Source organism: Orbicella franksi, chromosome 2 (genome assembly GCF_964199315.1).
Source record: "Orbicella franksi chromosome 2, jaOrbFran1.1, whole genome shotgun sequence".
NCBI classification, from domain to species: domain Eukaryota; kingdom Metazoa; phylum Cnidaria; class Anthozoa; order Scleractinia; family Merulinidae; genus Orbicella; species Orbicella franksi.
The window spans coordinates 5,116,235-5,129,581 of record NC_138146.1 but is presented as its reverse complement, the minus strand read 5'-3'; the positions used below and the strand labels follow the sequence as shown (position 1 = coordinate 5,129,581).

Genomic DNA, 13,347 nt, shown 5'->3' with positions numbered 1-13,347 from the left:
ATAACTCTTCTTCCCATTCGCTTTCTTCCAAGGTTCCAAAGTTTATCTTAACCGCCCGAGAATCGCTGGTTTTCCAGCTCTTGCTTTCCATTTCTGCTCCGTCTCGATCCGTAACCGATTATCTTGGCCACAGGATTTGAATTTCTAGCTTAACGACCTCGCGCGCGAAAAGTTGGTACCTAGACATGAAAACGAGCCGTTTTAGGATAAACAACTTTCGTGTTACAAGCTTTTCACTAGGGAATTTGCACGTTTCTTAGGTTAGAAGCTCTTTTTAGCCAAGCGGGTCGTTTAGATCGTTTTTCGTGATCAATTTCGCAATAAGTGAACTCAATATGAGTGAGGAAGAAAGAGACCTCAGTGTTTCATTTAGCAAATCTACACTAGAATCTAGCAGTGCTTCGCCGATCGAAATGATCGAAGAAATCCAAGAATCACTAGATCCATCTGAATTGTTAAGAGCAATCGTCCCAAAATTTCGCCTGGAGGTATGCAAAATGAAAAAATCGAAAATCCCCAAACTTTGCCAGAATATAGGTCTGGATGAACTATTTCTAGAAAAAATACTTTAGGTTCGATTAGATTTTTATTTTACGCGAACGGCGACAAAATCGGTTTGGCGGCTCTCACATCAATTTCACGAGCTCCAAACAACGCATTATTTTAAGCTTCGCTTAAAAATAAACAAAACGGTAAATCTGGCCATTGAATATCTTAATGAAAAGGACACATATTTACGAACAGTCTGAAATGTTATTTGTCCGATTCCATCGTAAACTGAATTTTTGGGCGATTTTTGCTTTTCTTCAATATTTCACTCATTTCGGAGTACAAAATAAAGGCAGAATTGAGAGGGTTAAATAGCACCTTGTTACATGGCATGGAGTTACGTCAAGTTAATCCAGCGAAAGAACAGGGTTTATTCTTCAAATAGCTGCAATAAAATTTTTGGGCTACTTAAAATGCGAAATTTTAGGCCGCCAGACAAAGGTGACACAAAGGACAAAACACGCCATTCCTTGTCACGCAATTGGAGGTGAAAAATCAACAAAGCGCTCGTGGAAAAGACAATAGGCCAGTTTTTTTGGCGAAAAATCGTTACTATTCCGAATAAAAAGCTACTTTCTATCAATATTTGTCCTGTCTGCTGCTCAGGTTGCCTGAAATTTAAACTTTTAGCGATTATTTTTCGAAGCAAAATACAAAATCCTCATGTTTTGAACGGCCGAGGACGGATACAATTTGTAAATTGTAACAAACCGAAAAATGATACTTTGTCGCATTTATACTTCAATTTGAGTATTGTAGTTAATCTGTGCATACCATTTATCAGCGCCAAGCATGGACTGCATGTATATTGGCTTCACAAGTTGTTTCCGTTAACTGCCGACCGCTGCAAAGAGTGAGAATTGCGTGACAGACTGCTGAAGGCCAACGCACCTTGCACGTGTTCTACAGTCCACCCCATATTGTCGCTATTAAACAGCCACCCTTGGGGATATGGATTTTGGGACTTCGATTACCGGCCACCTAAAAGGGGTGGCCGCTTAATAGGTGACCGCTTAATAGGGGTTCGATTTGTAATGTAATTAAAAGAAGTAGTTGTTATACTTCCTTTATTTTTAGTACAATTTTGTTCCGAACCCCAATACTGGAATAGTTTTTTCCTATTTTTGTTTAATAATTATTTCACAAGATACGTCTACCCCTACTCCAGCGCGCTGGGCCTGTTAATCGTGAACAGCTTGACAAATTTGGCGGTTATAGGCTATTAGCATGAAACTCGAGGTTGTATTGTAGCCAAACTAGTGTGAAAAACTAAAACTAAACGACGGAGGCATGGGTAATGGTCTGTCGATCCTAATCGATGCATGTAACATCTGATGACTCTGATCGACGTAAAGACCCAATAGGGATGAATAGTCTCACATCGATGTGAACAAAAATTTAAGACAGTTATGCACACGAGCACGATCTCACGAGCTCTTCAATTTATTGAACATACGGCTTTTTTAGGTTTAGTGGAATATTGTCAATTTCCACTTCAAAGTGGCTGCATATTATGCACAAAATAGGGACGCTGAGCTTGGTTAGCTTATTTCTTGAGTAGGGTTCACAGAAATTGCATGTATCGTAAGTGATCGGGTGGATCAGCCGACACTCTTCAAAAATGTGCGCGCGGTGGGAGGAGTACGCATCTTGCTCTGCAGCAGCTTGACCGTCCCACTCGTCTGCAACGTCGTGACTTTCTTGCCTGAATTTCGCCGCCATTCTTGAAAAATAAGATTTTATTTGTTGTGGGGCTAGGAATTCATCTACAGTGAATCTGCCGCTCCCGTCTTCATGTTTTCTATGTCTCATATCTTGAGCCACCTGTGCGGGGTCTGCTTTGAATCCTGTCTGTTCTCTATTTTAAATTTCTCGTCTAGGTAGGCCTTCTGCGCGCTTAGCACTGAAACGGGCAGCCTTCTTCGTAGATCGCAATGCCCAGCCCTGCGGTAACGCCTGAACACTTTGCTCTGAAAGCTCAGAACGGGCAATAAATGGCTGTGCGCTTGATGCTTCCTGTAGTTTTTCAGCGTAAATAATCGTTGCCTTGTCGAGAAGCGAGTGTCATTCGTCTACAAATTTGCACTTGCCATAATGCATATGCCGCTCCAGGTTACAATGACGCTGGAAAGTACTCACGCATCCTTCAACTGGACAGGAAAAAAGACCAGCGTGCTCGTTGTCAGTGGACGCAATGTTCTGCTCTCCTTGAACGGTGTTTTCTGGATTGTCTTCATCAGGAGACCGCGTGTTGTCAAACAAAGAGGTGTCTTGGAAGTCTCCAGGAGAAAAGGAACTCTCGGGGAATACTGGATCCTTCACTGAACCCATTTGGACTAAAGAAAAGAGAGCATAAAAAACAACTAACTTATAGCACAAGACACGAGATTTTGTTGCATTTTGTGGCAATGACATTTGAAATAAAAGCGCCTTCAGTAATAAGGGTATAAACCGAACCTAAGATTCTCCAATTAATTACATTAGCGGTAACCCTGATATACTACGAGCAGCCCTTACTTAGTCCGTCGAGCGTGACTCGAAAAAAAAGCGCGCGAGACAATAAAAATTTGGTAAAAGTAAGCAAAAAATATCTTTTTGCCTTGCAACTGAGACCATGGTATGGTCTTTCCTTCTCCCACATCAAATGCTTTCCATACAGTCAGACATTCCTCTCCATAATGAAATTATTTAAGTGGCTCACTCCTTCCAGTTTCCCCTGCAACGGGATTGGACGCTGCTTTGTGGAATCAATCAAGGTAACTCGGACACCTCTGACACCACCATGAGGTAGAATAGCTCGTTTTAGATCATCCGTAGAGAGTACATCATGGCCTTCATTAATGTAGCGAATAAGATGTACTTTGATCGTTGTTGCTCTTCTGTCGCATGGACCCTGACCGCCTTGTGGGTCGCTGAAATCCACTCTCTCAACTTTGTTATCAGTCGCTTCTTTCATAAGTCGGCAAGCAGCTAACATGGTGAAGCTGTGGTAACATCCGGCGTTGTCTTGTCGGAGAAAGGCAGTTGTAATCTCCGGATGTTCTTTCTTGAGTTCTTGGAGTGTGTGTCATATGATGCAGACCACCGCGTTGCTGTCTTGACTGCAATTCTCGACTATGTGAACAAACGCTTGGTGCTGCAGCTTGTCAGCAATCTTACGGGCAACAACACTAATGCGCCAAGAAATCCCTCTTTTGGCAAACCACTCAGCTTGCGTTTCCCTGTAATTTTTTGGCAGGAACTTCATGGCCCAGTCCTGTGTGATGAGAATTGAAGACGTTTCCAGGTTTTCCAGAAGACTCGTTCTTGACTTGTCCTGCTGAATTGATCTCAGCTGATGAGCCTTCCATGATTCAATAGACCATTTTACAGTTGTCTGCTCAGTGACCTGGCCTTTGGATGGCAGCGAGGCTGGAGTTGACCTTGTTTTGATACAGACCTCACTGCTTTTGTCATGTAAATACACCTAGTTAGCATCAGAACAACTTTTTTTACACAACAAAAGCAGTGAGGTCTGTATCAAAACAAGGTCAACTCTAGCCTCGCTGTCATCCAAAGGCCATGTCACTGAGCAGACGACTGTAAAAGGGTCTATTGCCTGATAGGCTTGTTGAAGTGTGTACATCAAGTCATCGCGGTCTCAACTCGGAGGATCTTAATGAAGACTCAATTTCCATCATTATGGATTCCAGCTGGTCACAAGAAGGACAGCACTTGTCATGGAAAGGTCACACGCCAAATGGAGGCAGTCCTCTCTAGGATCACTTAGAGCGTGCGTTTCAACCACCTATATACCTTATATCTGCGTAGAGGGTTTCATAACTGATCCGCGAAATTCTGTACATCTGACTGGTAATCCTTTCTTGAAAAAAGTTCCTTTTCGCTTTTGCTAATGAGGGAAATCAAGAGATCATTTTCTCTTGGGAAAATATAATTCACTTGTCACTAGAAACCCCCCAACCCCCAACCCGGGAAAACATGGGGCATGGGTGGGGCTTTGTGGGGGCTTTGACTCTCTGCTCTTCTCAAGGGAGTGGGGGATAATTCATGTTTTTTTACCTTTGCATTCCCAGGGAGGCGGGGGGTTAGTACATTTTTGCCTTTGCTTTGCCCGATGGGGTTCGGGACTAGAATATTTTAGTCTAATGCCGTGTCCAAGCAGGGAGGGGTAACAGAAAGGTCACATAAGAACTCGGTACGAGAGGAATCTGGGACGAGAGCCTGGTAACGTGGATTATCTTCACGTTGTGATGGTGAGTTTGTTTGCATGCAATTAAAGAATAATCCTCATCTTGCGACCTCTTCTTTTGCTAGCTAGTATTAGTAGTGTCCATTGACAGGTGCGTGCATAACCCGGGGAAAAACCGAAGCAAAACTACAAGGCATTGCGTTACTTCAGTAACCATCTCGACTTATTTCGTGAAGTTTATATGAAATAATTCATATATGAACTGCGGTAGTAGATGAAAGTGAAGAATGATCATCGCAGTTAATTTTCCAATTTAAGCAATTGGAAAGAAGAAGCCTGAAAAAATCAGGGCTTCAACGGGATTCGAACCCGTGACCTCCGCATCCACACGGCCCTCTAACAAGTTCAGAGTAGCCACAGGTTGCCATTATATCATGCAACTGTACAAACGCGGTACAGATTATCGACTCTGACGTAATCTGATTATGTGTTGATGGGCGGTTTGAAGCGTTTATTTGTGGATATCGAAAGCAAAATTAAAGTGTTCGTGTCAGTCATTGTGTCCTAAGTACTTGATGATTCCTAGACGCACAGGATTATACACAGGTGTAAATTTTCTTCCCATCTGTTAAAATTTGGGCAGCTTAGAGCTTTAAAAGCAGAATAACTTTACGAGTACAAGTAAAAGCGCAATAACATTACAAGTAAACATATTAAATGTTCTGCACTAATCAAGATGTCAAGAAGTTGCAGACAACTGATCAGATAAGCTTTGAAAGCATATCTGATGAAGCGTGAAAACATGTGTCAACAGATTAGTCACGATTAGTAAATGAAATAGAAGGGGAGGAGAAAAAAAGGGAAAAAAAGTCTCTTAAAAAAGAATTCAAGGATAATGTGAGGTTCCCAAACAAAATTGCCGTGTGCCATGAATATAAAGGACGAGTATTTGTGCCCGTGCAATTGTGGCTTGGCCGCCTGTCACGCAAACTTTAGTGTTTGAACATTTCGCGAGCAGCGGGGGGCAGTTAACGGAAACAACTTGTGAAGCCAATACACATGCAGTCCATGCTTGGCGCTGATAAATGGTATGCACAGATTAACTACAATACTCAAATTGAAGTATAAATACGACAAAGTATCGATTTTACGGTTTGTTACAATTTACAAATTGTATCCGTCCTCGGCCGTTCAAAACATGAGGATTTTGTATTTTGCTTCGAAAAATAATCGCTAAAAGTTTAAATTTCAGGCAACCTGAGCAGCAGACAGGACAAATATTGATAGACAGTAGCTTTTTATTCGGAATAGTAACGATTTTTCGCCAAAAAACTGGCCTATTGTCTTTTCCACGAGCGCTTTGTTGATTTTTCAACTCTAATTGCGTGACAAGGAATGGCGTGTTTTGTCCTTTGTGCCACCTTTATCTGGCGCCCTAAAATTTCGCATTTTAAGTAGCCCAAAAATTTTATTGCAGCTATTTGAAGAAGAAACGCTGTTCTTTCGCTGGATTAACTTGACGTAACTCCATGCCATGTAACAAGGTGCTCTTTTACACGCTCAATTCTGCTTTTTTTTCTGGCCGCCGAATGAGTGAAATATTGAAGAAAAGCAAAAATCGCCCAAAAATTCAGTTTGCGATGGAATCGGACAAATAATATTTCAGACTGTTCGTAAATATGTGTTCTTTTCATTAAGATATTCAATGGCCAGATTTACCGTTTTGTTTATTTTTAAGCGAAGCTCAAATAATGCGTTGTTTGGAGCTCGTGAAACTGATGTGAGAGCCGCCAAACCGATTTTTTTCGCCATTCGCGTAAAGTAAAAATCTAATCGAACTTAAAGTATTTTTTCTAGAAATAGTTCATCCATACCTATGTTCTGGTAAAGTTTGGGGATTTTCGATTTTTTCATTTTGCACACCTCCAGGCGAAATTTTGGGACGATTGCTCTTAAAACATCAACTACTACAGGCTGAGGCCGAAATAGCAAGGCTTAATGAGCAAACCAGACTTCTAAAGGAAAATTTAGAAAACATTTAGAAAAAATTGAACTACACAATGAAGATTTGAAATCTCGCAGGTTCTGTTTAGAAAACATGACAGAGGATGATTCGATTTCATTCTACACTGGTTTTCCAAACATGGAGACTTTCCAGGCAACCCTGACAGACTTAAATCCAGGTAAACATGGCGAAAACATTCGTTATTGGCGTTCATCTGAATCCAAGGTTGAAAAAAGTCATTATGATGAGGATAATCACCAGAATACTATAAGCAAGCGTGGACGAAGTAGAACACTTAAACTAGAAGACGAATTACTTTTGGTTATTTGTCGTCTGCGACAAGAGTTTCACGAGCAACATTTAGCCTTTTTATTCGGTATCTCTCAGTCCACAATTAGTAGAATTTTTATTTCCTGGATAAATTTTATGTACCTCCGTTTTGGTACTATTAATATTTGGCCAACCCGCGACAAAATTGATAAAACCATGCCGAAGATTTCAAAGCAAAATACCCTAAGACAAGTCATCCTCGACTGTGCAGAACTAAAATGTCAAACGCCAAGTAGCTTGTTATTAAACAGCAGGCTTTTTAGTTCGTACAAAAATCATACTACAGTAAAAAGTCTGGTTGGAATTGCACCTTCAGGGGCAATAACTTTCCTAAGAAATTGTGGAAAGAAGCGGAATCCTAGACTTGCCTTATGATGATGGCGACGGTGTCATGGCCGACAAGGGTTTTACGATTGACGATTTACTTCCCCTGGGTATCTCATTGAATATTCCTCCATTTCTTGGGCATTATGATCAGATGTCACCAGAGGATGTATTAAAAACCCAAGTCATTGCTGCTTTACGAATTCACGTTGAGCGAGCCATTAATAAAATCAAAAATTTCCATATTTGAGACCGGGTAACACCCCTTTCCCTATATATTTCCTATATTAAACCAGATGTGGACGGTTTGTGGTTTTTTATGTAATGTCCAAGATCCCATTTTATCATAACAATGTATCACATTTTAATATCTTATTAAAATGATGGTCATGAGGTTTGAGGGTCATTGTCATTTTTTATTTAAAGGGGGGTAGGGGATGTGTGGAGGAAGGAGCATTAATAGATAAGCAGGGAGAGTTAATTTGCGTGTACAAATTCAGTGAGTTGCTGCAGAGCACTTAAATTTCAAAACATAAATCATAGCCAGGGTGTTTTATGCCCTTAAAGCATTTCAGCAGCAAAATCAATAAAATGTTCATAGTAGTAGAGCAAAATCTTTCTTTCCAGATCACGCCAGTACTGGCGATCAAAGGCAATTCTCTCAACTAACATGTCTTTTTTTGTGAACACCACAAAGTCGCACCACTCTGCCCCTGTGATTCCCATTTGCCCTTGAACCTGTACATAGTGGGGATGGGTCACTTTCAATTTACACTTTCCATCAATGTTCTGACAACAGAAGTTGGGATCAGAGCAAGCCTCCAATGGAGTCACGGGAAATTTTGTTTCGGGGCATTTCACTTCAAGCAAACAAAATGGTTTTGTGCAGCCTGTGTTGATGACTTTTCCATCTGGAGAGCAGGCCAGTACTGGTTCTTTTTTATAAACAACAAGGCCGTTTCTAAATGCTTGAACAGGCATTGATCTGCTGTTCATTTGTTTCACATAAGCATTAATTGCTTCAGACTCATATTTCATGCCATGACTTGTATGTCTGGATGTAAAAGACTTTGGATGCATTAAAGTGTTAGCAAAGGTCTCATGATTTCTTTTGTCTGTGGGCAGTGAAATGAAATTTTGAAGCTGTAAATCTATGTTTGCATTCAGACTTCCACTTTTCACTTTTAGCCTGATCTCTTGTAGCATGTTCTAATTCATTAATGTCAGCTTCATCCAAATGCAATCTCCTGACAAAATCTTTTTTCTCATCACTGAGGTCGCGCTCTTCACTCTCTCCCTGATATTGCAGAGGAAGCGAGGAAAAGACTCCTGAATGTGAGTTTCAGGTCTAGCAACTGAATCAATGTTTAAAGCAAAATCAAAATTTGACTCGGTACCGGTGTGTGAGAGCTGATAACTTGGCAAAGAACCCACAGGACTTTTCCCATATTTCGTGTCCACTAACTCACCATGCCTGCTGGAGACATTAGCCAGCCCCATTTTAGGGTTGATTTTCCTTAAAGTAACCTTAAAAGTTCTTTCTTCTGCTTCTTGAACGGTAGCATTGTTTCTGGCCTCATAAAGAAGACAATTTAATCCCTTTCCCTGCTTTTCACTGTCACTCAATTTTGTTTTTTTGACAATTATATCCATAACAGGTTGCGCTGCTATAGTATCACCCCTGCCCTTTCTCTGCCAGGTTTGAAGCCTACTGGTGCATGCCTCTTCAGGATTTTGGTCAGCATCGTTGACCAAATCTTGTGTACTTTTACTCTCAAACAAGGAAAATTTGCACAGTTCACGCATAAGAGCCAACGAGTGGTTCCAATAACCAGTCTTACCCGCCACGCATGAACAAGTGGATTTCACAACATCTCCAGACACAATGCACACTGCTAGCTTAAAGATTGTGTTTCGTTGTTTTTTCTGAAGGAGTGATAGTACTTACAGAGAAAATAAAAGTAGTTCTCGTCGCCAGTGCATTCTATGTTCTTAAGATTCTCGTCTTCAAGGAAAGTTTTTCCCTTCTTCCAGCTGGTTGGGACCGAATGATGAGTGCTTCCCAGCCGCTTTCCGCTATTCTCAATATACCTGTTCATCTCTGCCTTCGTAAAAAGCGGCATTTTCTCCAACTGAGAGCCCCAACCACTTTCGGGAAATTTAACCTTTTGCTTAAAAACATCGCCAGAACATGAATCAACAACAGAACAACTCGTACCCTGCTTGGCAAGTTTTCGTTTTGTGTAGAGCAAATTCGGATCCGGATCAACAAGTCAACTGTCTTTCCCTTGACTGATGTATTCTTGGACTCTTAAAAAGCAATGGCAATAAAAAGAAAAAGAATTCAAGAGCAATTTTTTTATTTCTCCAAATACAATTATACAATGATGACATACACGATCGAACGACGTAAGCAAAGTTTAAATGGCAGTCCCGCTAAAAGCGGTCCACTCGACTTCGGGACCAAAAATAATTTTCCTTCATTTTTTGTCACTGAAAAGGCTTTGACACATATATATAAAAAAGCTATTTATTATTTTCCAATTCCTTATTTTTGCTTTGCTACCAGCCAAAATTGAATTTTGGCCGAACTGAGGTTGCCCACCGTGATCAGAAAGGTAAAATTCACCGATTTTGTGAAACGTGCTACGTCGCCTATAAAATGCAGCTCACGGAATTTCGTTTTCATACGAAATTTAAGGTACATTCATTACTTTGACTGACGAAATATGGAAACTTTTCGAAAAATTCTAAGCTTACCAGCGAGGCTGGAAGACACCCTACTCCGAGGCCTTTGATCACCTACCAAAATTCAGCCAAATTTGACGGGGAAAATCTCAAAAGTTGGGTCTAAATGAAGCCTAAAAAGCACATCACAGTAAATTTCATACCTTAATAAACCGTTCTATAAGTTCAAACCGGTGGGTATCTCCTTGGATTGCATGCGAGAACAGATTAAAATCTGCCACAGTCAGGGTGTTTACATAGCTATCGCTCGTGTCAATGCTCATTTGCATAACACTAGCACCTGGTGAAAATACATCTTCTTCCGTTCAGGTTCGTTTTTTGACCTTCTGAGTAGTGACAAATAGCTTCCTTTAATACTTGTGTACACTCTAGATCCAGTTTTGAGGTGAAGGTTGCGTTAAAGTCGATCAATTCTCAAGACTTGCGAGACTCCAAAAGTAAATAATGGCGCCGGTCTGCAGAAATTAACCGTAGCCGTCGTCCTGACCCTTCAATAAATTCTGCCGCAGAGGTAGCACTAGGAGAAGAAGAAAATCGTAAGTTTTCATTTACTGTTAAATGGCAACTGAATCCTGTACTACTGCCAAGACTACTGGGAGCTTGAGGGCTGTGTGCCCGAATTTGAAAAACAACAACAACGAACACTTGCCGGTTGCATCGCTGGGAAATGAACCTGAATGAACACGACGCGCTTGAAAGGAACTATGTTTTGCGATGAATGATGGGCTTTACTTCTGTTTTATGCTTGATGCTTGTCTTTTAGTATCTTGCACAGCCCATAAAATAAACTTCGGGATCCGTTTATCGGGCCGTCGATACGACGACAGCTGCAGCGGCTTCGTCAAAATGTCACACAAGTTGTAATGTGACCAATTACCAGGGAGGGGGTACTCCCTTATATGGGCTATATAGGTATCTGTATGTGAGGCCCCAAAGGGTAGGGTTTTTCAGCCGTTTGGGTCATAAATAGGGCATCGATTTTGGCCATTTTGGTTATAAATTGGGTATGGTTTTGGCACTCTAGTCTTGAATTGGGTATGTTTCTTAGCAGACGCTACTTTTTCATCATTATCAATAAGACCTTCAACAAAAGCCCTTCATAACGTATGTTTAGGGCAACTGTGTCAGCCGGAACGGTCATAAATAGGCTATCGAATTTTTGGTCAGGTCATAAATAGGGTAGCAAAAAACGCAGATTTTGGTCATAAAGAGGGTAAGGGGTTTGGGAAGTGGGCCGCACACCCCCAATCAACTTATAGGGTAGTAGTCCTATAAACACAAAGTGAGAAATCGGCCTCTCAACATCTGCACGCGCTTTGATATGGACATTTTTTGGAAGGTTTCTTAGTCCCATCTTTTGATTTTCTTCCATTGTGTTTTCTATGAAAAACGAACGGCTGATAACGGGAAAGGCCTAGGAAAAGTGAATTTTAGGTCCATGTCCGCTTCCTCCTCCGTATTAGCAACTCCTTATATTTTCTGAGGAAAGGTAGATAAAAATTGAAAAGGTGCAATGATTGTCGTCGTTCGGTCATACTGAAAAGATTGCACTAGTCCAGAAAATTAATGGGTGACTTTTTCATTATCAATATTGAAATGAGCAAATCTTGCCAAATCTAATGATCGGCGCGCGCGGAGTAGGGGATTTGCGCTCGGTCCCTGGTAATTGACCCAGAAGGGGTACTTCCAGAAAAGTTGATTGGGGGTGTGCGGCCCACTTCCCAAACCCCTTACCCTCTTTATGACCAAAATCTGCGCTTTTTGCTACCCTATTTATGACCTGACCAAAAATTCGATAGCCTATTTATGACCGTTCCGGCTGACACAGTTGCCCTGAACATACGTTATGAAGGGCTTTCGTTGAAGGTCTTATTGATAATGATGAAAAAGTAGCTTCTACTAAGAAACATACCCAATTCAAGACTAGAGTGCCAAAATCATACCCAATTTATAACCAAAATGGCCAAAGTCGATACCTTTTTTATGACCCAAACGGCTGAAAAACCCTACCCTTTGGGGCCTCACATACAGATACCTATATAGCCCATATAAGGGAGTACCCCCTCCCTGGTAATTGGTCACATTACAACTTGTGTGACATTTTGACGAAGCCGCTGCAGCTGTCGTCGTATCGACGGCCCGATAAACGGATCCCGAAGTTTATTTTATGGGCTGTGCAAGATACTAAAAGACAAGCATCAAGCATAAAACAGAAGTAAAGCCCATCATTCATCGCAAAACATAGTTCCATTCAAGCGTGCCGAGTTCATTCAGGTTCATTTCCCAGCGATGCAACCGGCAAGTGTTCGTTGTTGTTTTTCAAATTCGGGCACACAGCCCTCAAGCTCCCAGTAGTCTTGGCAGTAGTATAGGATTCAGTTACCATTAAACGGTAAATGAAAGCTTACGATTTTCTTCTTCTCCTAGTGCTACCTCTGCGGCAGAATTTATTGAAGGGTCAGGACGACGGCTACGGTTAATTTCCGCAGACCGGCGCCATTATTTACTTTTGGAGTCTCGCAAGTCTTGAGAATTGATCGACTTTAACGCAACCTTCACCTCAAAACTGGATCTAGAGTGTACACAAGTATTAAAGGAAGCTATTTGTCACTACTCAGAAGATCAAAAAACGAACCTGAACGGAAGAAGATGTATTTTCACCAGGTGCTAGTGTTATGCAAATGAGCATTGACACGAGCGATAGCTATGTAAACACACTGACTGTGGCAGATTTTAATCTGTTCTCGCATGCAATCCAAGGAGATACCCACCGGTTTGAACTTATAGAACGGTTTATTAAGGTATGAAATTTACTGTGATGTGCTTTTTAGGCTTCATTTAGACCCAACTTTTGAGATTTTCCCCGTCAAATTTGGCTGAATTTTGGTAGGTGATCAAAGGCCTCGGAGTAGGGTGTCTTCCAGCCTCGCTGGTAAGCTTAGAATTTTTCGAAAAGTTTCCATATTTCGTCAGTCAAAGTAATGAATGTACCTTAAATTTCGTATGAAAACGAAATTCCGTGAGCTGCATTTTAGGCGACGTAGCACGCTTCACAAAATCGGTGAATTTTACCTTTCTGATCACGGTGGGCAACCTCAGTTCGGCCAAAATTCAATTTTGGCTGGTAGCAAAGCAAAAATAAGGAATTGGAAAATAATAAATAGCTTTTTTATATATATGTGTCAAAGCCTTTTCAGTGACA

General features: G+C 41.1%; 1 protein-coding gene and 1 pseudogene across 1 annotated transcript; both read right to left on the bottom strand.

Moving 5' to 3' along the window:
- Positions 1 to 344: 344 nt before the first annotated feature.
- On the bottom strand, positions 345 to 9,688 carry LOC145479863 (uncharacterized). Its single transcript, XM_081458338.1, has 2 exons — positions 6,683 to 9,688; positions 345 to 447 (listed from the first exon to the last, which is right to left on the bottom strand). Exon 1 carries the CDS (start codon positions 8,601 to 8,603, stop codon positions 7,959 to 7,961), a length of 645 nt encoding a protein of 214 aa, XP_081314464.1. The 5' UTR covers positions 8,604 to 9,688; the 3' UTR covers positions 345 to 447; positions 6,683 to 7,958.
- Positions 2,713 to 4,009, bottom strand: LOC145467882 (uncharacterized; annotated as a pseudogene).
- Positions 9,689 to 13,347: the final 3,659 nt, after the last annotated feature.

Excerpts from the sequence above, each read along its gene's own strand:
- LOC145479863 (XM_081458338.1), bottom strand. The coding sequence starts at position 8,603 with ATGCTACAAGAGATCAGGCTAAAAGTGAAAAGTGGAAGTCTGAATGCA.